The 26,708-nt window shown below is 37.2% G+C and overlaps 1 protein-coding gene across 1 annotated transcript in view; it reads left to right on the top strand.

Annotated features, from left to right (window-relative positions):
* pou2f2b (POU class 2 homeobox 2b) overlaps positions 1 to 26,708 on the top strand; it is a 65,110-nt gene that overhangs the window by 29,196 nt on the left and 9,206 nt on the right. The window contains exons 2-10 of the mRNA XM_062991867.1: positions 19,397 to 19,465; positions 20,550 to 20,584; positions 20,682 to 20,738; positions 21,252 to 21,362; positions 22,752 to 23,006; positions 23,408 to 23,513; positions 23,622 to 23,713; positions 24,439 to 24,576; positions 25,258 to 25,399. Coding sequence (XP_062847937.1) covers positions 19,397 to 19,465; positions 20,550 to 20,584; positions 20,682 to 20,738; positions 21,252 to 21,362; positions 22,752 to 23,006; positions 23,408 to 23,513; positions 23,622 to 23,713; positions 24,439 to 24,576; positions 25,258 to 25,399 — 1,005 coding nt within the window. The remainder of the gene's footprint in view (positions 1 to 19,396; positions 19,466 to 20,549; positions 20,585 to 20,681; positions 20,739 to 21,251; positions 21,363 to 22,751; positions 23,007 to 23,407; positions 23,514 to 23,621; positions 23,714 to 24,438; positions 24,577 to 25,257; positions 25,400 to 26,708) is intronic.

Genomic DNA, 26,708 nt, shown 5'->3' with positions numbered 1-26,708 from the left:
TCTCCCAGGATCACTAAAGAGCAGATATAATTTGGGTGGTGGATCATTCTCAGCACTGCAGTGACACTGACATGGTGGGGGTGTGTTAGTGTGTGTTGTGCTGATATGAGTGGATCAGACACAGCAGCGCTGCTGGAGTTTTTAAACACCTCACTGTCTCTGTTGGACTGAGAATAATCCACCAACCAAATTTACATATCCAGCCAACAGCGCCCCCTGGGCAGCGTCCTGTGACCACTGATGAAGGTCTGATGACTTTACATCTACAGGGTGGACCAACTAGGTGGGTGTGTCTAATACAGTGGACAGTGAGTGGACATGGTATTTAAAAACTCCAGCAGCGCTGCTGTGTCTGATCCACTCATACCAGCACAACACACACTAACACATCACCACCATGTCAGTGTCACGGCAGTGCTGAGAATGATCCACCACCCAAATAATACCTGCTCTGTAGTGGTCCTGTGGGGGTCCTGACCATTGAAGAACAACATGAAAGGGGGCTAACAAAGCATGAGAGAAACAGATGGACAACAGTCAGTAATTGTAGAACTACAAAGTGCTTTATATGGTAAGTGGAGCTGATAAAATGGACAGTGAGTGTAGAAACAAGGAGGTGGTTTTATTGTTATGGCTGATCAGTGTATGTACAAGTATATACAGTTACATTTAAAATTTACCTCTGCTTGAAGGGACATGTACTTTATGTCAAATCAGGCTTGTACAAAAAATCTATAAATTGCTTAGATTTTTTATCCTTTTGTTGTATGAAAAAATATACATACAGCAAATTACATTATTAATTCTGAGAAACAGTAGAAAGTATAGAGTAATTTAACTTTGTGGCTTCTTCTGCCAAAATTGGGTAGGAATTGTCTCCTGAAAGGAAAGCTTTCTAGATATTCATAAAAAGATGCCCCTGCTTCTACTTTTTCTGTTCATGTAATCAACAACAGACTTCAGTAGAGCTTTAAAGTGCTGCTTTTGGATCTGAGGTTCTTTTCTTTGTGTGGCAGTCTTTTTTCTAGCTTGACTTTTGACAGTATTATCCATCGTTCCAGCAGCTTCTGATTCAATGCAGAACTGTTTTTGGTGGTTCCTCGATTACATTTGTCCATCCAGATAAACCTTCTTTTAGTATGAAGTGAAAGTTCAGGGTCTTTTGTACAACCTTGGCAAGAGACCACTGTTTTTAGAATGAATGCAGTCATATTTATATTGGCACATTGCTAGTTTTAGTTGTTAACAAGCTATCAGGAGGGCACAAACTTAATTACTACCAACCTTAACAATACCAGAAAATTGATAATCTAATTGTTCATTTAGTCTAATCTCAAGAAAATTCACAATAAACCTGAAGAACAGTTTAATGAATCATTAAAATCTGCCATGTCCATTACAACTGTATGTACATTTTTGACTTCACCACACACACATAGACACTAGAGACCTTTAGCTACTGTTGCTAGGCAACCGTTCCAATCAGAGTGCGGAGAAATGTCCAGTGATGTCACACTTCTGCTGACCAGCAGATTGCGAGTGTTAAAAGGCCCTAACAAAGAGAAATAAAAGCCACATTGGGCTCAACATTTTATATAAAACAAAACATTTAACACGAAGCTTGTAATCATTCCAACCTTTCTTTGTCTACAATTATTTTTAAGAATCAGACTGCAAAAACAAAACACATGTCGTTAGTAACGTTACACACCAACGGCTGGCCGAGTGTGTCTGGATCCATGCAGTGAGAAATAGTTATCATCCATAGCTTCAGCCTTCAAACATGAACACACACTGGCATAAAGGCCATGTTGAACGGTGACAGCATGAGGATTGATGGCTCTCTCGAGGCCCGTTCACCCCCCTCCCGTAAGACAGACGGCTGATCAGATAAATGAGGAGAGCCTGGGATGAGGAATAAGGAGAGAAAAATAAAGATGAGGAAAGAGGATAAAAAGTGGACAAGAAAACTGGGTAGGACAAATGGGGGAGGGTAATGAAAATATGGAAGGAAAAATGGGTAGAAAATTAGAGACAAAAAAAAAACGTAGAGGAAGACAATGAGAAAAAATGACAGAACAGGACGAAAAACCAGAGAGGAAACGAGAGGTTAGAAAAGTGATGGGGAAAAAAAGCAAAAATCATAAACCGCTTTATCCTGCGCACAAGGCAGGAATACATCCTAGCCAGCAAACACTCACTAATTCACTCACACTTACCTAAAACAGATTTAGATCAGCCAGTTTCCCTTTGCATGTTTTGGGGAGGTGGAAAAAAAGAAGTCTTAAAGAAACCCAGGAAAACACAAAACAACAAGCCCAACTTCTTACAGTAAGAATCAAATCATGCTCTCTTGAACTTATGTTGCTGTGCCCTTAGGAAGGAGTAAAAGCAGAGGACAAAATATATAAGGTGGGACCAAAGCACAGGTGTAGGTGCTGTACAGCCCTTGGAGTCTTGGGGACCTGGATTCAAACCTCGAATAAAACAGAAGACAAGAAGAGAAAAGAAATTAGGGGTAACAGGATGGGTTGGAAATAATACGTATAATAGCAAGAGACAAGAATTAGAAAGGAGGAGATAAAAGCAGAATGGAAAAGCTACCTGAAAAAAGAACAGATACATTATGGCAGAGAAGTGAGCAAAGAATGAAAAAATAGGAGAAGAGAGAACTAGAACAGACTGAAGGAAATATGAAAGGAACAATAAAAGATATAAGAATACAAAAAAAGTAATGAATGATATAAAAGGACAAGATGAGAAGAGTAGAGGAGAACATAAAAAGTAGTGTGAATTGGATGAGAAATAAGCCAAAATAAAAGGAGAAAGCTAAAGGACAAAAAAAGAGAAAAGAAGTGAGAAGAAACTTAAAAAAAGTTTCCATGAGTCCTTCTCACTAATAAACCCACACAAACACACTCTGTCTCCAATGTGATCCTCAAGCCTGACATGGGCTGAGGAGACGTTTTTGTTGTCAAGGTAACACACTGACCCCCCTCAAATCATGTCGACATACGTGGCCACACCCTTCCCTGACCCCTGGGCTGCCCGTCCACGAGCCTAATGTCTCAGGTCATGACCTTTAACCTCACAACCCCTGCGGCTCAATGCCAGACACAGAGTTTGTCTGCTGACCGTGAACTCGACATGTACGCCCCCCCCCCCCCCCCCCCCCCCCCCCCACACACACACACACACACACACACAATAGAAGCAATATCAAAAAGCCAGTCTAATTAAAGACAAAGCTGAAAGGTTTGATGGCACATAAGAAATGTGAGAAATGTGTATGCATTCAAATAATGCAAATCTATTTATTGATTTAATTAATACAATTATTATTATTATTATTGTTGTTGTTGTAGTTTAAGTATTTTTAATAATTTTTAGAAAAAAAATCATTTCTTATTTAATAATTTAGAATTTATTGCATTACTTATAGTTAATTATTCTTGTATCATTATAACTCTTAATACTATTGATATTTAATATTGTAAAAGATCATATAACTTAAGATACAATGGTAAAAAATTATTAAATGTTATTATTATTTTTATTACTAACAATGACAACAGAACAGTAATAATAATATAATCTACCATCTTTTATATGTGTGTGTGTTTGTGTGAGTATATATATATACACACACATATATATACAGCTTTTATTTATATATATATATAGATGGATATATACAGTACCTACCATCCTTTACTGTTATAGCTGTTATTAAACATGATCTATTTATATATATAGATGGATATATACCTACCATTCTTTACTGTTATAACTGTTATTAAACATTATATATTTATATGGCACAATTAAGCTTAAAAACTGAAACATATAACGTTTTACACTATATATAAAATATATAGTCTAATCAGCCCCGGTTCTGGACTGCTTTGCTTGGGGGGGGCAGTAAAACCTAATGAGGGGGCATGTTGATAGTCATGTTTTTGAAGCCAGAAATATATTCAAGGCTTGATTTGTGCATGAATGATGACAGCCAAGCTATTGATACTGGCTTAAAGTGATGTATGAGGTAAAGAAATAAAAATGCATGTTTTCGAACTTAAACTTAAAACCCAATGATTAAAAAATACATGTTGATTATGTAAATGGAGAAAAAAGATTATCTAATTGTATTTCATTTTAATACGCCCCCTTAATTAAATTGCCATTACTAATAGAACAACTCTATTTCCTGAAAGGCTTTAATACAAATTTAAGTCAAAGCTGACAAATGTACCTACACACAGACTGAGAATATTCAAACGTGGAAATAGGAATGAGTGAGAATATTTATATTATTGGGAAATTAAAATATAAAGAAAACAAAAGAATACTAATTCTGTAAAAAAAAAGTGTTTACCAGTATACCTGCCTCTCGCTCACACTAACAGAACATATACTGCCGAACTGAACTGTTTGGGGCAGTCTGCCGATTTTTATATGACTCAAAGAGCCAATCAGGAATAAGCAAGGAAATATCTTCACACTGTAAAACAAAATGCCTTTTTGTGATTGGTTCAGAGATAATTTTAAAAATAGCCGTTGCTTGCATTGTGCTTGGGGGGGCAAAGACACAATTTGGGGGGGCAATGCCCCCCTCAGCCCCCCCCTAGCGCCGGCCCTGAGTCTAATGATCGGAAAACGTTAAAAAACTAAAAAAAAATCTTATATTACTGTAATTACAATTATTATTATTGTTAGTAGCTATACATTTTTCTTTGTTAAAGGGGAAACTCGGGTGGTACAATGCTCTATTACCCTATAGTTCACCACCGTTTAGATCCAAGGTTTGAATTTTACTGGTGCTGTCGGCTGGTCGAGCATTTACACAGACATGATTGTATGTGTCCTTTGGTGGTCGAAGCCCTGGGATGTACTGGCGCCTTGTCCTGAGTGTTCCCAGTGGAACTGGACATGCCGTAACACTGACCAGGATAAAGCGGTGGATGAAAATGTAATGAAAATTATTTTAAGTTTATCAAGTTGGAGAATCCCAAAAGTAATGTATTAAATAAGTAATTAATTAAGTACAATTTTTATATAAAAATATATGTATAAAATAAAACCATAATAAAAAGTGCATTTTGGGGACTATTCTTAGGGTAAACTATAGGCACTGCTACGATTACATCTACAGTAATATACTGTATAACACATACTGTATATGGTACATACTGTACATCATTAAACAAACACTGCAAATATATCAATAAATGGTTCTGCGTTGTGTGTAAGTGAGAATTTGAGGAAATCTGTTCTGATTTATTGAGCTGGTAAAGTCTGAGATTAGCAGGGATTTTGTTATAGTAATGCATGGAAGGTTATCCACTGCTGCCACCATCTGATCCACATACAGCACTGCCTCCATCCTGCATCCAACATCCAACATCCAGTCTGTAGCGTCAAATACTACAGTACACTTCAACTGAACAGTGTGTTTCCACTTCATTCTGTACACACAGTATAAATAAGAGCAATAGTATTATATTTGTTTTACATACATGACATTTATTATATGTGAATTTATTACATTTTAAACAATTAATTAAAATTAAAACACCAACCTTCATCAAAATGTTAATAGATACTGTATCAAGGTTGTTTCATAAACAAAATCCCAATTAAGAATTCATTTATTAGTCATTCAATGAAACTTAAACAACCAAAAATAAACCACTCTATTTTCCAACAAGACAAATTTGATGTGCAACGACTTAAAAAAAACAATTATAGAAATAAAACACTATGAAGCACACACGGAAATATCATTTGAATTATTACATTATTTGTTAAAAAATAGCCTTTTATTGTGAGTTTTCTAACCTAATCCTCCTAATTCCTCATTAGTGATTGAGTGTAACTGGAGCTGTTTCTTTGCCAGTTTAAATAGGGCTAGTTTGACTGCACGTTACAAAGAACATGGGCCAGTTCCTACATCACATAACGTTTAAAGAATAAAAAATAAAGCTTAACTTTTAGCCAAAAGAATCAATGCTGTAATCTGCTTTAATTATTCATACATCAAATTTTATACATATTTGTAGTTATTTTTACTATTCCAACTTTGTGGCAGCAGGTTGGGGAAGGCCTTTCCTATTTCAGCATGTCCGTTAGACATGATTTAACAAGTTTCATGGGAAGAAACTTTATTATACTTTAGGATGAATTGATCGTGAGGCAGGCATGCTTGTCTGGTGCCTGCCAAATGTTCTATTGACTGAACGAGCACAGTCACACTCCAAAATCTTATAAGTCTTGCCAGCGGAGTAACGGCTGCCAAACAAGTAAAAGCTGTGGACAAAATAACAGAAACATAGTATTATTCATTCAAACAGAGCGTTTTTTAATGTGCGTAAGTAACAACTACAGTACTGTTATATTAATTGTTAATTAACAGTAAACAAAGCCATCAGAAAATAGAACAGTGGTCACAAATGAAAGCTCAGTCTTCACAAAGCTGAAATTCAAGGCAGGGTTGTCACTTTTTTACCCATTCAGTCAATGCACTTAGATGTATAACTTAGAGAATAAGTAAGTAAAAAGCACATGATTTTTATCCATAAACAATAAAAAAGTAATAATGCATAATGAGCCAACTTTGCTGCAGCTGGGCAGATTTATGTTTGAAGAATGCAAAAGGAAGCCTTCAAATCCTGATGTCTGCTCCCAGTTGTGAACTATGTATAGTAAACCAATTAGTAGGATTAATCACGTCCATTTTTAATGTGATTTAAAGGTAATTAATTTGCATGGTCACAAACATCAAGAAATATAAGGCAATTTACAATTATGCATTTAGCAAGTTTGACAGGATTAACCCAAGCAATTGATGCTAAAGGGCCTTTTTTTTTTTTTAAAGTCCAATAGTGGCAGCTTGGTGGTAGTGCGTCTTGAATCAATGAACTTCCTATCACTTCCTAACCCTAGTACTACAAAAACAGGACCATTTCACTCTTTTCTGATGATGTTCCTATATTCCAGGCAGATAATGTGCTCATACATATTGCTAAACTGATTGAAGACATCAACATGAAGTCGAGCACCTGTCATAGCTTCAGCAGATTTAAACACGATTGAAACTTGAAAAGAGGTTCTGAATTACAGACTGTAGAGTAGCTCTTTAATCCTTTAACCCACAAAGAACTAGAAGTACTAAATCTGATTTGGAGACCAGGTATGGTTCCTGGTTCTTCTAAGTTGCTTCAAATTAATGTACTGTTACAGGTTTCCATCATTTTGTCCATCTCGTGTACTTGCTTCAAAAGGCTTATTTATCATCTTCTCTCTGAACTTTTTCTGATGGGTCACGTCCTGGTGTGTCATGTCTCAGAACGGAAAGTCAAAGTTAAAAATGGAACACTTAAAAATGGAACTCCTCATCTTTGCTGTTTACATGAGGTCTGTAGTGTGTGGTATCATGCCCGACCTGATAAGTGATACACAGCGGAGATCCAGCGTGTAAGAGAGTGTGTGTACGGGTGAGTGAGCGTTTCACCGCACGACCTGTGAGTGACTCTTTCCAGCAGCCTCAACACTTTCCAGTGACAAACGTTCTCCACCTCTATCTCTTTATCTGTTTATCCTTTCATCTCTCTCGTCAGCGTGGCCGTCCCACTCTCGAACCCTTCGTCCCCCGCGTTCTTCTCCTCAGAGCCAACACTAACACTGCCCCCAGTTCTGCACTTGTTTACTTCCTGCTATGCTCTGTTACTCACCCGCCGGGTGCTTGTGCACTTGCTTCTGTGCCTCTTCCTCTCTTGAAGTAAAGTGTGTGTTATGGCAAAGTGTGCATTAAGGTGAAATGTTTCATACATTCATTGACTTTAGACTCACAAGATTCAGTGTAGAGTTGAAAGTGTGCACCTCAGTTCAGGAAGTGGGCAGGCAGGGGGAGGAGGTGTGGGAGGGCACTGCGTAGAGGTGGTGAAGAAAGGAGGGAAGGTGGGAGGAGTAAGGAGTGGGGAGCAATTTCTTCCTCCCCTCAGTTTGTTATCAGCCACGCATTGACTGAGAGTCAGAGAGGGCTGTATATGAATGAGTGAAAGCAAGAGAGAAAAAGAAAACGAGACAGAGACACATCAGTATCAGTATGACCAAGACAGGGCCTGTAGCTGCCATGGATTACTCCCCTTTGTGGTTGCCAGGTATGTGACCTTGATCCTTCCTTTGTGGTTGCCAGGTTTTTAGGACAAATATTAAACAAACTATTCAGAGAGATACTGAAAATCTAACGTACTTTCTAAATATGCAAAAATATTAGACAATGGACACAGTGGACAAAATAATAACAGCAAAGTGTCCTAGTACATCTTGTTTATTAAAGCTACAGTAACATTTTGACACTGCTAAATCAAAGAGCTTACCAAGATCAATAGTAAGATTCTAAACTCAAATATCAAGAATCAATGCCAAACCAGGACAGTTTATAAATCTTACTGAATCTGTGCTACCAACCTGTAAATTAATCTGTGCTGAACAAATTTTGTGTTCAAGAGTTGCTTGCATGACCATATTTCCTACAGAGTGGTGTTAAACGTAATAATCAGTTTCCTAATTTGTTGTTATTATCATTATTAATAATACTACCATTTCTACTCCTAATAATGATAATAATAATAATAATTTGGTGGTGTAAATTCTCTGTGGCTTATCCCCCTATCTTTCATATGCATGAAAGAAGTCCCTGTTCTTGCTAACGCTTTGTCCATGTGATCTGAAACAAACTTCAGTAGATATTTAAAACTTGTGTTCCAGCAGCTTGTAATGCATAACAGACTTGGTTTTAAGGTTTTTGGAATACAATTAAGATTGCTTGGATTATCATATAGGCAAATGTATGTAAGGTTTTGACGTTGTTGACTTAAAACATGTTCTGTGTTACCTTAGAAAACCTAAAATATTCATTCATATTTTATACATTAATCAATGTTTGGCCAGATTTGGCAAATAAATCAGTTTATCTACTCAAATGAATAAAGGTGTATTTAAAAAATAAATAGCAAAAAAGAAACAAATCATGTTCTATGTTTTAATGCTGCAAATTAAATATAATAAAAATACCATTTCTATTTTTCATTCCATTAACAACTTTATACTGCTCAGGGTTGTGGTGGTTCCTGGTTTACACAGGGAACACTGGGCGCACAACAGGAATGCCCTGGACAGGGTGCCAATCCATCATCATCATGTCTGCGTAAATGCCTGGTCAGTCAATAGCACCAGTGAGACTTGAACCTGAGTGCCTAAAAATATTCTGCAAACGGTACTTTTAATGACTGGGAAATAATAATGACTGTTAAAGAGCTTCATAAATTTTGAAAGGACTAAAATATTTAATAATACTTACATTTAAAAAGCTGCAGAGACAACTGGCTCACTACTACATAAGTAAAATCATAACCAGTTAGATTTGCTACACAATATTTTACAACATAATAAAAAGAAAAGTACAAAAGAACCAAAAATTACTTAAATAAAGTTGCAGGCTGACCAGAAACCAGTGGAAACAATAGTTACACAGTGTAGGATAAGGAATAAATGGCACCACAATCATCTCCGTTCCTAAACACCTCTACTGAAAAAAAGCACAGGTAAAATTGTGAGTCCATCAAAACCCATCATAACACAAAACAATGGAAAATTGAAGATAGTTTGATGGTTCAAATAGTTTAAAAGTGGCTTTCAATTCTAGAAAAAGTGAAGTTTTTTATTGTCAACAACAGCTTTGTACTTACTTTCTTACAGTATTTCATTTCTAGTGTTAGTACACTGTCTTTCTACTGTTATTATATGCATATGTTTATTTATATTTATAAATACAAAAGATATAAATGTGTGTAAATCTATATAGATAAGGCACTGGATGTATATTTAGTAAAAACAATAGTGGTTGAGTACTTGTTTTCCCCCTAGTTGCAGCTTTCTGGACAAATAAAACATTTTTTAGTTTTCTATTTGTACCATTTTTTAACTTTTAGCTTGCTGATATCAGTCATAAAGATTCATTTACCAAACTAAAGTCATTAAAACATTTTCAGCGTTTTCAGTGTGTGTAATAATAATATTAATAATAATAATTTGGTGGTGTAGAATCTTTGTGGCATATTCTCCTATTTTCCAGATGTAAGTAAAAACTTCCTGCTTAGGCTTCATCCATGTGATTAGGAACAAGCATCAGTGGATCTTTAAAACTCATGTTCAAGGAGCTTCTAATGCATAATTGAGAAATGTTGGCACATTTGAGTAACCAAACTGTTTTTTGTTTGTTTAGGTTGGTATGAAGCTTGTTTACTGTGTAATTATCAGTGATTAATGTCAACTAGGCTTTAATAGGATGCTGTGGTAAACTAAAACATGATATAAAATAAAGCGAGCATAATTATCAGAATAAATCATCCAACTTATTGTGAATATGAATAATTTAATACATTAAATTAATGTATTTATTTATTGAAATGTATTACTTCAACAGTCAGTTTACACTCAACATCATTAATTCAGCTTCATTAACCTGGTCAGTGGAACGTTAATGCACCCATGGTTTAGGACCTAGAGGGTGCTAAACCACGGCAAGAAGAAAATTTAAAAATCTTTATGAAGGCTCAAACCCAATAAAATAAGCTGCTTAATCCTATTGTTTGACTTAAAGTCTTGACTTGAGCTGACAGGCACAGTTAAGACTGTTAATAAACTGAGTTGATTGATCGATTAATAAATCCATCTGTCACAAATCTAATTCTGCCAGTATAAGTCACAAGATTTACAGAAAGAGGGAAAATAACACATGCAAAAAAAACAGCATTTCTGTATCAAAATGTAACTCAATCACAAATGTGTGTGTGTGTGTGTGTGTTTCTTAATGAAAATGAAAAAGGAGAGACTTCATCAAGGTTACATTTGTCTGACATGGTTTAATTCACCTAATCAACAAAAACACATCAAAATTTTAGAACAAATGGTTACAAAGCCATGTCTACAACTTCAGGACTCCACCAAACCACAATGAGGGCTATTATTTTCAAATAGATGAATCTTGAAACAAGTAGTGAATGTACCCAGGAGTGGCAACCTTGCTCATGTCAGAAAATGTTCAGCAAAGGAATCGCAGGTGTCTCTCGTCTTAGTTAAGGTCAGTGTTCAAAAAGACTAAAATAAATATATCATGTTTCGTTTTAAGGGGTGGGATAACTTTTGGAGTTTAGTTTTAAAAAGGTCATTTAAAAACAAATATGCAGTAAGGCAGTTCATAAAAGCAGGTCTATAGTAACAGGTTGTAGTATTTAGCTTAGAGCAGTGGCTTTCAAACACTGGCACCTCCAGGTGGTGCTTCAGATGAACTCAAAAAATTAGCATGCACTGAAATGAAAAGGAATCATTTAGAATCCATCCAAAATATCTAATACACAATATCTGTTTCAGCTTTATGCGGGTAAGGGTCACGGCAGGTCCGGTTCCTTTAGGAAACACTGGGTGCCAGATAGGAACAGGACTGCCTGGACAGAGCGCCAGTGCCACCCCCCACACACTCCTCAGACATATCCAATGACGTCTGTGTAAACACGTGGTCGGCTGGCTGATATCACAGGTGGGCTAGCATAATAGACCTCTGCGCCACTTGAGCGCCCAATGTAATTCATCGCATCGATACATCATGTACACATGTTTCCAGTCTAAAGACATTTTGAAAATCATTTCCAAGATCTGCCAGTTTCCCCCCAAAATAAATACTTTATAAAAATCAATAAATATGTCATGGCTGAAATGAACACATGCTGGGAAGAATGATGTCTTTTTTTATAGATCTAACCATCACACCTGTTGAGAATGAGCGGAATTATTAGTTAATCACAGTGCAGACATCACTGCTAGTGTTAGCTAGTGTTAAAGTCTGTACTATGCACTTTATATAAGTGTGTAATTTACATATTCTGAGATGGATAAACAACCAAACCACAATTGTCAGCAGGCCCACCCACACTATTAATTGAAGCAGTGGATGCTCACAGCCCAGGCCACTGCATAAACGTGTGAGTGGTGTGTGCTTATGTGTGAAAACGTGGTACTTAAAGATTGAGGTTTAAACAGGAGTGGTCTATTAAGTCTATTAAAACCACTAAGTGCAACTGACATTCTAGTCACAAAACAGCTTAGTGTTTCTGTGAATACACACCATATCTGTTGTACTGTGCCAGCGCTGTCCCAATTTTTCTGAAGTTAAATTTTATAGGAACACTTTAAGTTGGTTAATAATATAATAATCTGTCTTAATTATTTTGTTTGCACTTGGTACAATGCTAAGAAATAGAAAAATGCTGAATCATACAAGAATATTCAACTTCAATCCAAAGAAACTGAAATTAACCGGTTTGTTCTAAGACCGTGGAAACACAGAGCGGCAGTTTCATTCACCTGCTCGGGTGGAAGTGTTGCGTGTGAATGAGTGAGTGATGACCTGTTCAGTGGTTGTATGATGATACAGTATTGGAACATGTGCATGTGAGAAGGTGGAACTTATGAAACTGTGTTGGAACGAGTGTATGTGTGTAGGAGCTAAACAAGAGTGTGTGTGTGTGTGCACGTGTGTGTGTGTTAAAAGGACAGAGAGTTTCCTCTCTTCTGCCTTCTTCTGTACTACAAGTCAAAGGTTTACATACACCTGTTTATATTGGTTACATACACATGATGTTATGATGTTAAAGCAGTCTTGTGAGTTTATTTACTGCAAGTGTTCTTTTTCTGGTACTGAAGAATTGAAACACTACCTCCTTGATCAAAAATATACACACAGCAAGATAGAGTAATGATTTGGTGGTTATTTAACTTTGACACATGGCGTCCTTAATTCATTATTAGTGATTAGGAAGGACTTTATCTGGTGACTCTTGTGTCTATACAAGTAAGGCTAATTTGATTGGACCTGTTACAAAGCTCATGGAACAGTGATATATAACAAGAATTTATTTGTACCTTATAGTTATAGTTATGATAATAATAATATGACTTGTGGTTTGTGTGCAATCTGCAAAACCCAAAGAATTATGTGTTACAAATTAATGTATATAAGCCAGCATTGACAATAGAAGTAGAAGTGACACAGACTAGCCACCGTGTATAACACCTAGTGTGTGAGTGTGTGTGTGTGTGTGTGTGTGTGTGTTGGTGGGTGGGTGGGTGTTTGTGTATGTAGTGTAGTTGATGTGTGATTATTAATAGCTATCTGACAGTAAGGGTTTGGTTTAACACATTGTGCTCACCCAGCTTGAGGGGAAATAGAGAGGGAAGTGAGAGACATGCAGTAGACATTTATACACACGCTTCATCATTAATCTACTCTGTTATCACTTCATATGAAACTGCTGTAAATTCTACTAGCAAATTCTAAAAGTACAAAGTACTTATAAGCAGAATAAGTTTTACACGGATCACTGAAGAAAAAATCATTAATTCGATTACATAAACGTACTGAGAATGTGGTCATGTATCAGGAATAATTGGAGAAGAGTAGTTTAATTTGTATCAGGGTCACAAAGAGTCTTACAAGGCAGAAACAACAGACAGGATGCCAGTCCATCTCAGGGCATCACACGCTTCACTAGTTACAAACTTAATAATAAACCTAATGCTGCTGTGTTATATCACCATTACACATATTTGCAGGGGGTAGCACTGTTGAATCTCAGCAAGAAGGTCCTGGGTTTGTTTCCAGGCGGTCCAGATCCGTTCTGTGTAGAGTTTGCATGTCTGCATGGGTTTCCTACGGGATCCTCCCACAGTCCAAAGACATGCAAGTGAGGTGAACTGAAGATACTAAATTGTCCATGACTGTGTTTGACATTAAATTTGTGAACTGATGAATCTTGTGTAACGACTAACTACCTGTCCTGTCATGAATGTAACCAAAGTGTGTAAAACACAACGTTAAAACTCTAATAAATAAATAATAAATTATACATATTTGCAAAGTGCTGTAATATTTTAGGAACTAAGGACATTAAACTTTAGTTGCTCGACACCTTAAGGTCTTAGTTGCAGTACATTGTGCGCCATAATGCACCATAGACCCCCATCCTCTTACTGCAAAGCAATGCTGTTGCTTTGTACATGCAGAATTTGGCTTGGCATTGTCTTGCTGAAATAAGCAGAGATGGACATAAAGAACAGCATCTTGTTGGCATGGCTATACTGTTAAGTTGGTCCCAAATGCCAATGTTACCTTCAGCATTATTGGTGCCTTTACATGACATATGCACTAACACATGACAATTCCTTGTTATCATTTATAAAATTTAGCATGGCCCTTTTCCCCTTTGTCCCAAAGAACTCCATGTAAACTAACTCCAAAAACATTTTGAAATGTGGACTTGTCAGACCACAAAACGTTTCCACTTCACCCCCATTTATCTTAGACGAGCATGACCCCAGAGAAGTCGCCAACGTTTTTGGATGGTGTTGATATATAGCTTCTGCTTTGTGTAGCACAGTGTAACCTGTATTTCTAGATGCAGAGATGAATTGAGTTTTTCTGAAGCATCCCTGAGGTCAAAGGCATTCTAAGTGGTTGTTGGCCGTGTCATTTATGGCCAGAGATTTCTTATTATAATGTTATATATCCACTTCAAATATAGACAAACTGTGTATTTTATTTTGATTTTGTACTTATTGATATGAACAGAAAGAAGTATGTACTGTATTTATAAACGTAAACAGAGATATGTTGGTTTTCAGATACCACTCGCAATCTAAGGTATGAAGTAATTAGCTTTTCGTGGCATTGTGGTTTTGACCCACTTTCCCTGGCATAACATTTTCAATTCTTCAGAGGTCCTTTTGATACACATTAATACATTTTTTAAAATCCTCCATAAATTGTCAGGTGATTAGAGTAAATAAAATGACACAAACAAAAGTGGCTAAATACTTATTTTCTTTCAGTGTAAATTATTAAATATGTCCACTATTATTTCCTCGTATCCAATTACTTGATCGCATTTTGCTTCCTCCACTCCTGACTGAACACACGCCACCTCTGACATGTGTGCAGCAGCCGACTGCTTCATTTCACCTGCACGAGCCGGGTTCATATCGTCGTATCACCTATCGACGGTCACGCCGATCTCCATTATCTTCGTCTCTGTGAATGGCCATTGAACATCCAGCAGAGGTTGCAACTGCAGCAATTATGAGAAATCCCCTCCACCAGTCCCTACCTGTTGGACGAGCCCATATAGGCGTAGCGCTGAGATTCCAACTCGAGAGTTTGAGATGTCAGCTCTGGTGTTTTACTGCTGCGCCACCTGAGCATCCCCTAGAAAATAACTGTTAACAGCTTGTCCTGAACTGTCAGGAACTGTCAGGAACTGTCAGTTTCATCGGTTGACTCAAACATTATTATGTGTCCAGTTTACATTAGTTTTTTGAAAACTGCCCAAGCAGCAGGATAGAGATGTAGTAAAACATATAGCTTTATTAAGTTTATGATTTAATAATGTTAACTAAAGCTGTAAAAACCTTTACTGCATGTGTTTTGTCTTCTAATATGAACTACTCCTTTAATTCCAAAAACATGTCCTTTATGTACAATCCATTTGCTTATTAGGGGTGATGATAGCTCAGAAGGTACAGAATTTTTGTTAATGTCCTTTAACTGAGTCAGCAACACTCGTGCAACCTAAACACAAAAAATCAGCATCTGTATATGATGCAATTTTGAAATATTGTAAAAATTTCAGGAAGAACTCTACACAGAGCGCAGACTTCTGCAATGTGGCCTTGGAACTGAAGGGACAGCACTGGGGGTTTCCTCCAGCTCTTCCTCCCTGTCCAAAATACTGCTGGAAAAGCACATTATCAGCAAGATCATCAGCAAAAATCATCAGCAAGACCCCGTATGTTTCTTCATTTAGCTACCGATATACAGTAATATTTCATAGGTCATTTACAGAGTAATAGTAAAACCAACAAGCAACTATTAACATTCATATCAGGGTTGTGATGGGAAAATTTAATAGAGCTACCATGTTGCTACAAAAAATAACATTTTAAATAATTGGATTTTGATATCTATTTAATAACTATTTCATAATTAACTAATGTTTAAAAACATTTAAATGCCTCTATCCATACAAAAAATATGAAACTGCTTTCTACTGACACTGGGTTTTTAGATGGAAAAATCAGAATGAGAATTGGTTTAGTGTAATTTCAAAAATCATCATCTGATTGAGAGTACAACTGACAACAAAGAGTTCAATTAGCGCCCTTTTAAACTTCCAGTGCTGGTAACATTTAGCAGAAAAAAACATATGACACATGTCCAACCAGCTAGTTGGTGCATTGGCTACATCGGTGTTAAAACTGCAAATTAGGCTTGCACCTACACAAATAGAGCCTTTAAACTGTTAGTTTATTCAGCAACACTGAATAATGAAACTGAATCTGATTTGGATAAAACTATGTCTGGACAGGAGATTGTTTTCACTCACTACTGTGCACACATATAGACAATACAGACATCACATGACCCATGTATAAAACAAATAGTGTTCAATTTAAAAATCAGGAACAAAATACAAGGAAGAAATCTGAAAGAGAGAAAGTAGGGGTGCGCTTAATATGCAGGTGGCCGATATAATTAGTCAGTCGTTGAGCTTATTTGCATGTGTTTCACGAAAGGGAAGTGAGTGTGTCTGAGAAATTATGAGTAAGTTGTGTATGTGAAAGACAGAATGTGTCTTTTGATTGTAAATGATTAAGTACTAACAGTATTTATATCCCAACGTGCTCTTTATTTTCTATACAGCATTAGACCAAAGTTAGGACACCCCTGGTCAAACTGTATCATTTTCTAAGGAAAATTATAGCTAACACATGCACAACACATTTTACTGCACAGTTGGGTGGCATGGTGGCTAAGTGGGTAGCACTGTCGCCTCACAGCAAGAAGGTCCCGTGTTCGATCCCTAGGTGGGGCAGTCCGGGTCCTTTCTGTGTGGAGTTTGCATGTTCTCCCCGTGTTTGTGTGGGTTTCCTCTGGGTGCTCCGATTTCCTCCCACAGTCCAAAGACATGCTAGTAAGGTGAATTGGAGATACAAAGTTCTCCATGACTGTCTTTGATATAACCTTGTGAACTGATGCACCTTGTGTAATGAGTAACTACCATTCCTGTCATGAATGTAACCAAAGTGTAAAACATGACGTTCAAATCTTATTAAACAAACAAACTGGACAGTTACTGTTTATTTACAGAATTTAACATATTGAATGGGAAAGGAAATGTGGCAGATGCAAAAGTTATGCCGCTTAAATATTTAATGTACAATATTTAATGTATTCCTGTGTGTTAAAAATAAATACAAATTATGCATTAAAATATAAATGTGTTTCCTTAAAATGAACATAAAATGCTCATGCTTTTCTTCTTTGTTGAGTGGTTTATGTTACAAACAAACCTGCCCTTTTAGGACTAGGTCAGGCAACTATTACTTAAAAAAAATAGAAGGCCTTTATTTGTCATATATCCATATTCAGACGTACAGAATAACGACATTTTTTCTTCGCATAGCCTAGCTTGTTTAGAAGCTGGGGTCAGAGCGCAGGGTCAACCAGACTGGATAATTTTTATAAAACCAGATTTGTTCCACACAACAAGTCTTGAAACACGTAAACTATTTTTGGTTAAAAATATTGCATTTCTCAATTATAAAACGTATATAAGAAAATATAGTTGCAGCCAAAATGTAATCAGAAACAGAAACTTTAGTCATGTTTCAGTTTCAGGGCTAAAAAAGCACTGCACCTTTTAAATCCATGGCAACTTAAGCTGGCTTGACTGTAAACAGAGTGCTTGTGTTGCATAGCGGACTGTGAGGTCTACACAGACATTATTGGATAGGTTTGAAAGAGAATGAATGGCCGAAGCCCTGCTATGGATTGGCACCCTGTCCAGAAAATTCCTGTCTTGCTTCCAGTGTTTAACAGTGACACTGGACCTGCCACGACCCTGATCTGAAATAAAGTGGTTGATAGAAATGCAATGACTGTGGACAGTGTCACGTGCGTTTAAGTTGAAGTTTATTCATGGAAGACCTGTTATTTCTCAGCATAAACTGACAATGTGGAATTTCATCTTGACCCAATACACTACTGTTCCATGTACTAACTGTTATGTGCAGTTAACAAACTTCAGAAACTTTAGTGATGTTTCAGTTTTCAGCAGGGCTAAAAAAGCACTGGACCTTCTAAATCCATGGCAACATTAAGCTGGCTTGACTGTAGACAAAGAGTGCTTGTGTGGCACAACAATATGTGGTATCTACACAGACATTATTGGCTAAATTTGGCAAAGAATGAATGGCCGAACCCCTGCTATGGGTTGGTACCTTGTCCGAGGTATTCCTGTCATGCACAGGAATGTGAACAGTATCATGTGTGTTTAAGTTGCAGTTTATTCATGGCAGACCTGTTTTAACAATGTGGAATTTCATCTTGACCCTGGCTAATACACTACTGTTCCATGTACTTATCTGTAAGTGCAGTTAAACTAGTCCCAATCACATAGGCACAGTAAGCCACGAATCTGCTGGCCAGCATTGCAATCATTCATTCATTCATTGTATGTTTTACCACCACTTTATGGGGTTGCGGTGGGCACAATTCACTGGGCGAAAGGCCAGTCCATCACAGAGCAAACACACACACATTCACTCCTGGGGCAAGTTTAATATCTCCATTTAACCTGACTGCATGTCTTTGGACTGTGGGAGGAAACCGAAGTTCTCTGAGGAAACCCACACAGACACGGGGAGAACATGCAATCCCACACAAAATGGAAACGGAGCACCCCACCTGGAAATCAAACCCAGGTCCCTGCTGTTTGGCAACAGTGCTGCCCCCAGGCCATAATGTAATAAAATAAAATACTGTTAAAGAAACAATACTGTTGTTAATGTACATCCAAATTACTTATGTAAAGTCACCACAAGCGTTTGTTGGGCAGGTTGTATATTCAGTTATTCAGTTATTCAGTTATGTTTTGCATATTTTTATTACTTCCTTATACGTATGTCCCAATTAGCTTGTTTGAGCATCTCATGCTATTTTGAGTCAGTTTAGCCTGAAATGAGTGCAAACTTTCTGAAATGTCACAACTCAGAGACTATGATTTCTCCCATTGGGTTCAGATGTAACAATCTTTTCCCCCCATTTAATTTGGAACTTCTCTTACTTTTGCATGCTCTTAGAAAGTTGAATTTTTTTGGAAAATTCCAGGGTTTTTAGCCATACTTCTTCATTTTTTGTCCCTGAAGACTGTGCTATTTTTTAATGCTTAAGAACTTTACATGGTTGTGATAACTGTATGTACTTTTTTGCTCTCTTTTGTAGACATCAGAATGTCAAAGCCAACAGAGGTTGAAAATCCAGCAGCAGACTCTCCAATGGAAAACACAGGAGGTAAGCAGTGTGTGTTTGTCTATGTGTCTGTATAAAGGTTTTTTTAGCCATTTTCAAACACCAAAGTACCATGAAAATAAAACATAAAACAGTTGAAGTAATTTTACATTCTACATGTTTTAAAAACACAGACTTGAAGAAATGAAAAAGTACTGGTAAAAAAAATTCTTAATACAGTGGTACCTTGTAACTCAACGTCCCCTAAACTCAAAGTCTTTGAAACTCAAGACATTTGTACATTTTAACTCAACGTTTCCCTTAAACTCAACATGTGTGCGACTGCTGCTTTGTTTAGTGCTCGGCTTGAGCGGTGTGGTAAATCATCATCCAAGTGCGAATCTGCATTTGTGTGGAATAACGATCAAATCCAGTCTGAAAGCTCCACATGTATCTGTGTTTATCTGGATTTTCCTTACTGTTTCACTTTTAAACTTGTGTTACAGCTCGAGGTACTGAGAAATTGTAAGAATCAGCTTTTCTGAGAGAAAAACGCTAAAACGCTTATCATAAAAAAAGGCTTAATGTGAATTAATGTATTAAAAGAACGACATAGAAACACTAAACCTCTCTTAATTATTACTACTCATAAATTCTCTCCACTAATTAGGAAGCATAAGGAAACAATAAAGAAGTAAACGTAAAGTGCAGGTTTTATTGTTTTTTCTATTGATTTTGATTTTATTAATTGTATTTAAGTGTTTTGATATTATACTTGCATTATTTCTAGTGTATCAGTGTCAAAAACAACCCCAGTATTTTACATAAGCCTAAAATATATGCAGCTCCACAGGACCATGGAACACATTAACAGGTTTTCCATACATCCTTATGGGAAAAAAATACCTTAAAACTCAACGCCTTTTAAACACAACGCTATCCCAGAACCAACTGACGTTGAGTTTCAAGGTATCACTGTACATTTAAATTATGGGCACTCAAGTGGTATAGCAGTTCACCGCCGAGAGCCAAGTTTGTGGCCCTTCTCGGTTAGCATGTGTGTTGTGTGACTGACAGAGGTTAAGTATATCCAAATTGTGACAATAAAAAAATGAAATAATGCAAAAATCTATTATTGTCTTTTTAGATTCAGAGAGGAACGGTTCAGACTCTAATCATCAGGTACCATCTTTCAAATAAACCTTTGATAGCATCTTATTTCCGGTGTTTATGCACTTTACTGGCTTGTCTAACTGGCTTGTCTATTTTTCTCTAACAGATTCAGTCAATGAAAATCCCGTTTTCACTCTCGCCAACGCTCAGCACCAGTACCAAGGTAAATGGCATCATGTTTGGTGTTTACTGTGTCTGCTTGTGTCTTTTGTGTAACATCTCACACAGATATTCACTTAGTTTCCACTAACCACATACACTAACAAGAATAAAAATAATAAGGTACCAAGCCCATCAATGAGATATAGTGGTGTCACCAACCTGGCTGGGCCCTCAATAGACACATTTGGCCAAGTCTAAAGAAAGAGAGACCAGATGTGGATTCACTGTCTTGATACTGCTACAGCCACTCCTAGACACGACACTGTCAAACAAAACAAAAAGAAAATAACTCATTCACACCTAGATACATTTTTGAGACATGGGACATAACAAAGTACCCCCCAAAACTCAAATAAACATGAGAAAACATTAAACTCCTCACAGGTAGTGATTTATAAATCTGTACCAGCAAACTGCATTTAAATGACTGTACAAATTCATGTTTGTATACTAAGTATTTGTTCATAATTTCTCCCACATTCAGGATTCAAGAAACATCTTGTCATTTTTTCAGGCTAAGATGGAGGAGTGTGGTGAAATGACTCCAGCTTCTATTCAGACCACACTTTCTCAAACGACCCTCCCGCACCCCCAGCTAATGCTGACAGGGGGCCAGTTGGCAGGGGTAAGATGCACTGCTCTCATGCTGTTGAACACAGGACTATGTACACTATATGACCAAAAGTATGTGGACAACCGTTGTAATGATCGAGTTTAGGTGTTTTAGCCACACCCATTCCTAACCGGTGTTTACAATCACTCACCTACTCACTTTCTTAACCGCCTTATCCAATCAGGGTCGTGGGAGTGGGGGGTGGGACCGCTGGAGTTTATCCCAGCTTTTTCAATGGGCACAAGGCACACAGTATCACCCTGGACCAGTCCATTGCAGGGCAGAAACACATACACACACACATACACACACCCATTCACCTACACAGCAATTCAGTGTCTTCAATTAACCTGACTGCATGTTTTTGGACTGTGGGAGGAAACTGGAGCTCCCGGAGGAAACCCACAGAGACACAGGGAGAACATGCAAACTCCACACAGAAAGGACCCGGATTGGCCCACCTGGGGATCAAACCCAGGTGCTACCCACCGAGCCACCGTGCCGCCCTGTCTACAATCAATTAAATAAAAAATAAATTATGTACTTTTATTTCATGGGAAAGCATTTTTGGGGAAGGTGTGTTCAAAATATAATAGTGGAAAATGTGGGATATTTATTGCCGGGCCGCACAGAAAGTATAAATAATTAGAGATTGCTAGAAAAGCAATGGGAGCAGTGTCTCGTTGCAGCGAAAAAAAGCTCATGTTACATTGTTTGTGAGCAATATTTTTAAATAATATTAAATTCTCCCCTCCCCACCGGTCCGTGAAGTTATATATTATATGAAACTGGTCCGTGGTGCAAAAAAGGTTGGGAAACGCTGTTCTACAGCACTGACCGGGGACTCCAGATGGCCCACAGGCTGTAGGTTGAGAGCCTCTACTCTAAATCGAGGTTTTCTAAATCCCAGACTAAACCTATTTGTTAATAACAGTTTTGAAGCTAATCAGTTAAGCTTTGAGAAACTTTAAAGAACATGCAATGTTTTGGTAAAAAAGGAACAGCCAGAAAAGACCTAGTACTTTATGAGCAAGAAGAGGTCATCAACACCATTCCTTAATGAGCAATTTCAAGGATTATTGTCATTTCACCCTCTACAGTGATTGATATTATTGAAAGAGCAAGAGTCTAGAGAGATCTCTGAATGTCTGTGACCCTAATTTATTTTATTAGCATTTTCAATAGTATCCCAAACCTTTTTCTACTGAGGTTTGTACATATGGTTGTGCTTGTGCTTTCTGGATTTAAATATTGTTTGATTAATAATAGCCCAGTATTGGACTAAAATGTTTAGAGCTCCTGCCTTTGCCTTTGTTCTTTGCTTCTTTTCCTTTACCAGATTTCTTTTTTTTACTGCTGCTCCGTTTCTCATTTTCTTGCTCTTTACCTTTCTCGCTTCAGCTAACGGCCCTCTTGCCTGCTCAGCAGCAGTTGCTTCTCCAGCAGGCGCAGCTTCTGGCGGCAGCCGTGCAGCAATCTCATGCAGCTCATGCAGCCAGTCAGCAGCAAGCACAGCAGCAGCAGCAGAACAGTCAGCAAACAGTTTTGCCCCAGCTGCAGGGCCAATCAAAGAATGCTCAGGAGCAAAACGCAGCTTCGGTCCCACCCTCTCATCACCAGCTTTCCTTGTCTCAACCAATCCAGTTCACTGCCCAGGTAACAGCTAACACAGTCTGTTTGGATACTGCTTGTGCTGTTCTTTTTATACTTACTAATTATAGTGTTTTGACATACGTTGCACATCTGTATTCATGTATGACTTTTATTTATTTCATCTATAGTAATTGCTTCATCTTGATCAGGGTTGTGGTGGGTTTGGTTTCTAGTGTCCAAAAACACACTTACTGATTTATTCAATCATACAGGGTATTTACAGTAGTTGATTTACCATTTTTCCTGATTTTGGGAGGTGGCATAAAGGTAAACTCAGAACCCCAAAACTCTCTTTCCTAACACCTCCCAACATACCAGTTGGACTGGCTATTTAAAATTTTTCCTAGTTGTAAGTAAGTGTATAAATCAGTTTAACCCTTACATTTTGACCCTATCATTCTCAGGACCTACAGCAATTGTTGCAGCTGCAGCAGTTGGTTCTTGTCCCCGGACATCCTTTGCCCTCGCCTGCACAGTTCCTTTTGCCACAGGCCCAGCAAGGGCAGCAAGGTGGGATCATAACTGATGCTCCTTTTATTGTACCAGTTCCTAAATATATACTTTAAAATATTGTTCTCTAATAACACTTTGATGAAAATGTATATTAATTTACCTCAGGGCTGCTATCAACACCAAATCTAATTCCACTACCTCAACAAAACCAGGGGGGTCTCCTCACTGCACATACCACACTAGGACTTCAAGCACAGGTAAAACATTTATATAAACAGTTGCAATCAGAAAACTTATTGATACATCCAAGTAATTTTGAAAAGTCAACATACCAACCTCCAGCCTCAGTAATTGGTTGACCATTCTTTTGCCTCGTTAACCTCTATTAAGTGATTTTGGTAAGTGCTAGGCAGCTTCTGTCACCTCTTGTGGAATTGTCGTTCATTCTTCTCATGCAAAACCTTCCAGCTCATTAAGTTTTGATGGTTTTCATGCTACAACAGCTTTATTTTTAATCTAACCAAATTCCTTACCACGTTTTGGTTGACTTGGAACTATGCTTGGGATCACTGCCTCTCTGAAAAGTCAAATGATCACCAAGACTCAATTTTACCACAGAAGGGATAACATTTAATCCTCAAAATGCCTTAGTATTCTATGGGTATTGAGTTCCAATTGACTTAATCATGTTGTAACCTAACTTTAAGTCATACAGACCTAGGTAGGTTTTAAGAGCAACAGTAATATGTAGCGGTTGAACAATTATTCTGCTATTTTTAAATACTACATTACTATATTACATTACTATTACTATTACAATACTATGTTGCATTGTCCAACTAATAAATACTTCATTTTAAACAAAATATATCTCTATAGAAAGGTAAGGTTTTATAGATACTTATTTCCATTATGTGGTTAAACATTCCTGATTACAACTGTTATTCATTGGATCTTCATTGGGTTTGTGTGTCTGTGGCAGAGAGAAAAGGTCATGGAAAGCAGTGCCAACACAGTCACCCCTGTGACCTCTCACAGTGAGGAGCCCAGTGACCTTGAAGAGCTCGAACAGTTTGCTCGCACCTTCAAACAGAGGAGAATTAAACTGGGCTTCACACAGGTACAAATACGGTTATATTGTTAATAGCTTTGTCCAGAAAAAATGCTATAAGGTTTCTAAACTTTCTTTCCTACATGTTGTGCTACCTCTAAACAACAGAAACTATTAAATTCTTAACTATTTATACTTTAAAACAAAGAGTTCAAATTTACTAGTGCTGGCTTCATCTACTTGCACCTTTTTAATTTGAGCTTTTTAATTTGTAGAGCTTTCTGAAGTTAATAATTTGTTAATTTCTTAAGTAAATCATTAATAAATAATAACCTTTCTAGTAACTTCAGAAGTGGCATATATTATTTCTAGTGAAATATCCAAGGTGTCAGCATGAGCCTTAATAGATTTACATTCTTTACATAAAAAATTGGTCATATCCAGTTCCCCTCCAATTGTAACTTGCCGCTGCACACACACACCCCATTTTACCAAATGAGGAGAGCCGCAGACTATGTTGCATGCAGTTACAATTAAAATGTCTTTACATGTGTCCATATAACTTGTAGATGCCTGGGTGGCACCAAAGGGTGTTTTGAGGTATGACGTTTGGTAACACCATAACCCATGTACTGTATGAACCATTAAGCTGAGGGAACATTCACACTTTCTACTCTTAATATTAATGTATAATAATTTATAATGTTTATTAATGACAGCGTCTCTCTACCACCTCCTCTGTCTCTGCAGGGCGATGTGGGGTTGGCTATGGGTAAGCTGTATGGAAATGACTTCAGTCAAACCACCATCTCCCGCTTTGAAGCCCTGAATCTCAGCTTTAAGAATATGTGCAAACTCAAACCCCTTCTGGAAAAATGGCTCAACGATGCTGGTAATTATAAAATGATTGTTCTATTTTTCTTTTATATTGTCTTAATTTTATTTGACAATACATTTTATTTATTGTCTTCCAATCACACAATATATATGTCACTATTATAAGAAAACATTATGTTCACGAGATCTCAGGGTAACAAACCATTGTTATTTCATGTTAATGTCCTAAGTCAGTTCTTAACCAAGGGGCCAGGGCCCACTAGTTGTGGGGCTCCTGTTGCATTTTATTGAGGTAAGCAAAAATAATCACGTGATGGGACAGGAAAATCTATAGGCTGTTAGCATACGGGAGATCTCTTGTAATGTGATATGAATCTATTTTACACCACCTATAGCTTACATTGTGTGTTTGAGAATGGACAAATATTACACTACGAATGATTTTGATTTAGTGGGTGATGCAGATTCCGCTGAATTAGACCCAGGTGCTGAAGAACTAGCAATTAAACACATTACATCAACCAAATTCAGGCAATATCATGATATTTTACTTTATTATGAATTAATTGAATTTCCCATGAGCAAGAAAAGCTAATAAACATGTTTTTGAAAATACGGTTCGTCATTCTTGCTGAAAGCATAAGAATAATATCACAACCCTTGGCAAGGGGGTTCTAAGAGAAAAATGGTTGAGACCCAATGTCTTAAGTGATTTAAAATCTGTAAGGGTTGTGGAGAAACCTAAAACATTTTTAATCGAGGAAACAGACTAAAGTAATATGTGAGTTCATGCCTTTTTAGGGCTACTTTAATTTCAGTCAGGTTATAAACACAGCGCGTTTGAATTTCACGCATAAATACTAAAAGTAGCACTGGCTAGATTTCCAACATTATTTCAATGAAATGCAGTTTCACACTTCAGCCACTAGATAGCGCCATTCACAACATAGGTAAAACTGATGGTTGTAGTACGCACTCTTGTGGTTTGAATGACGGTTTAAAAACCGAACGACTTGAGGAAACTTTTGGAACCATTTTAGCCACAAAACAAGCACAGAGACACGAGTAGTATTAATTATGGTATTTTTTATTTTTGTAAAAATGCATTTGAACATTAAAATGCATTATAAGTAGTGTCATTTTATCAAAAACTATGTTTATATGAGGCAGTTCTGGACAACCAGCGTTTTAAATGTAGCCTCAAAAGTGTTGTTAGCATACTGCAATCAAAAGAAAGTGTTTTTAGAACATTTATATGAAATTTGTAATAATTAAGTAGGTTTCTCGTGACTTTCTGGATCTGTTGTACCTACCAAAATGATTACCTAAAATTTCTAGCCTATTTTAAATGTATGTAAAACATT

The sequence above is a fragment of the Trichomycterus rosablanca genome, chromosome 3 (genome assembly GCF_030014385.1).
Source record: "Trichomycterus rosablanca isolate fTriRos1 chromosome 3, fTriRos1.hap1, whole genome shotgun sequence".
Classification (NCBI taxonomy): Eukaryota; Metazoa; Chordata; class Actinopteri; order Siluriformes; family Trichomycteridae; genus Trichomycterus; species Trichomycterus rosablanca.
This window is presented reverse-complemented; position numbering and strand designations above follow the sequence as displayed.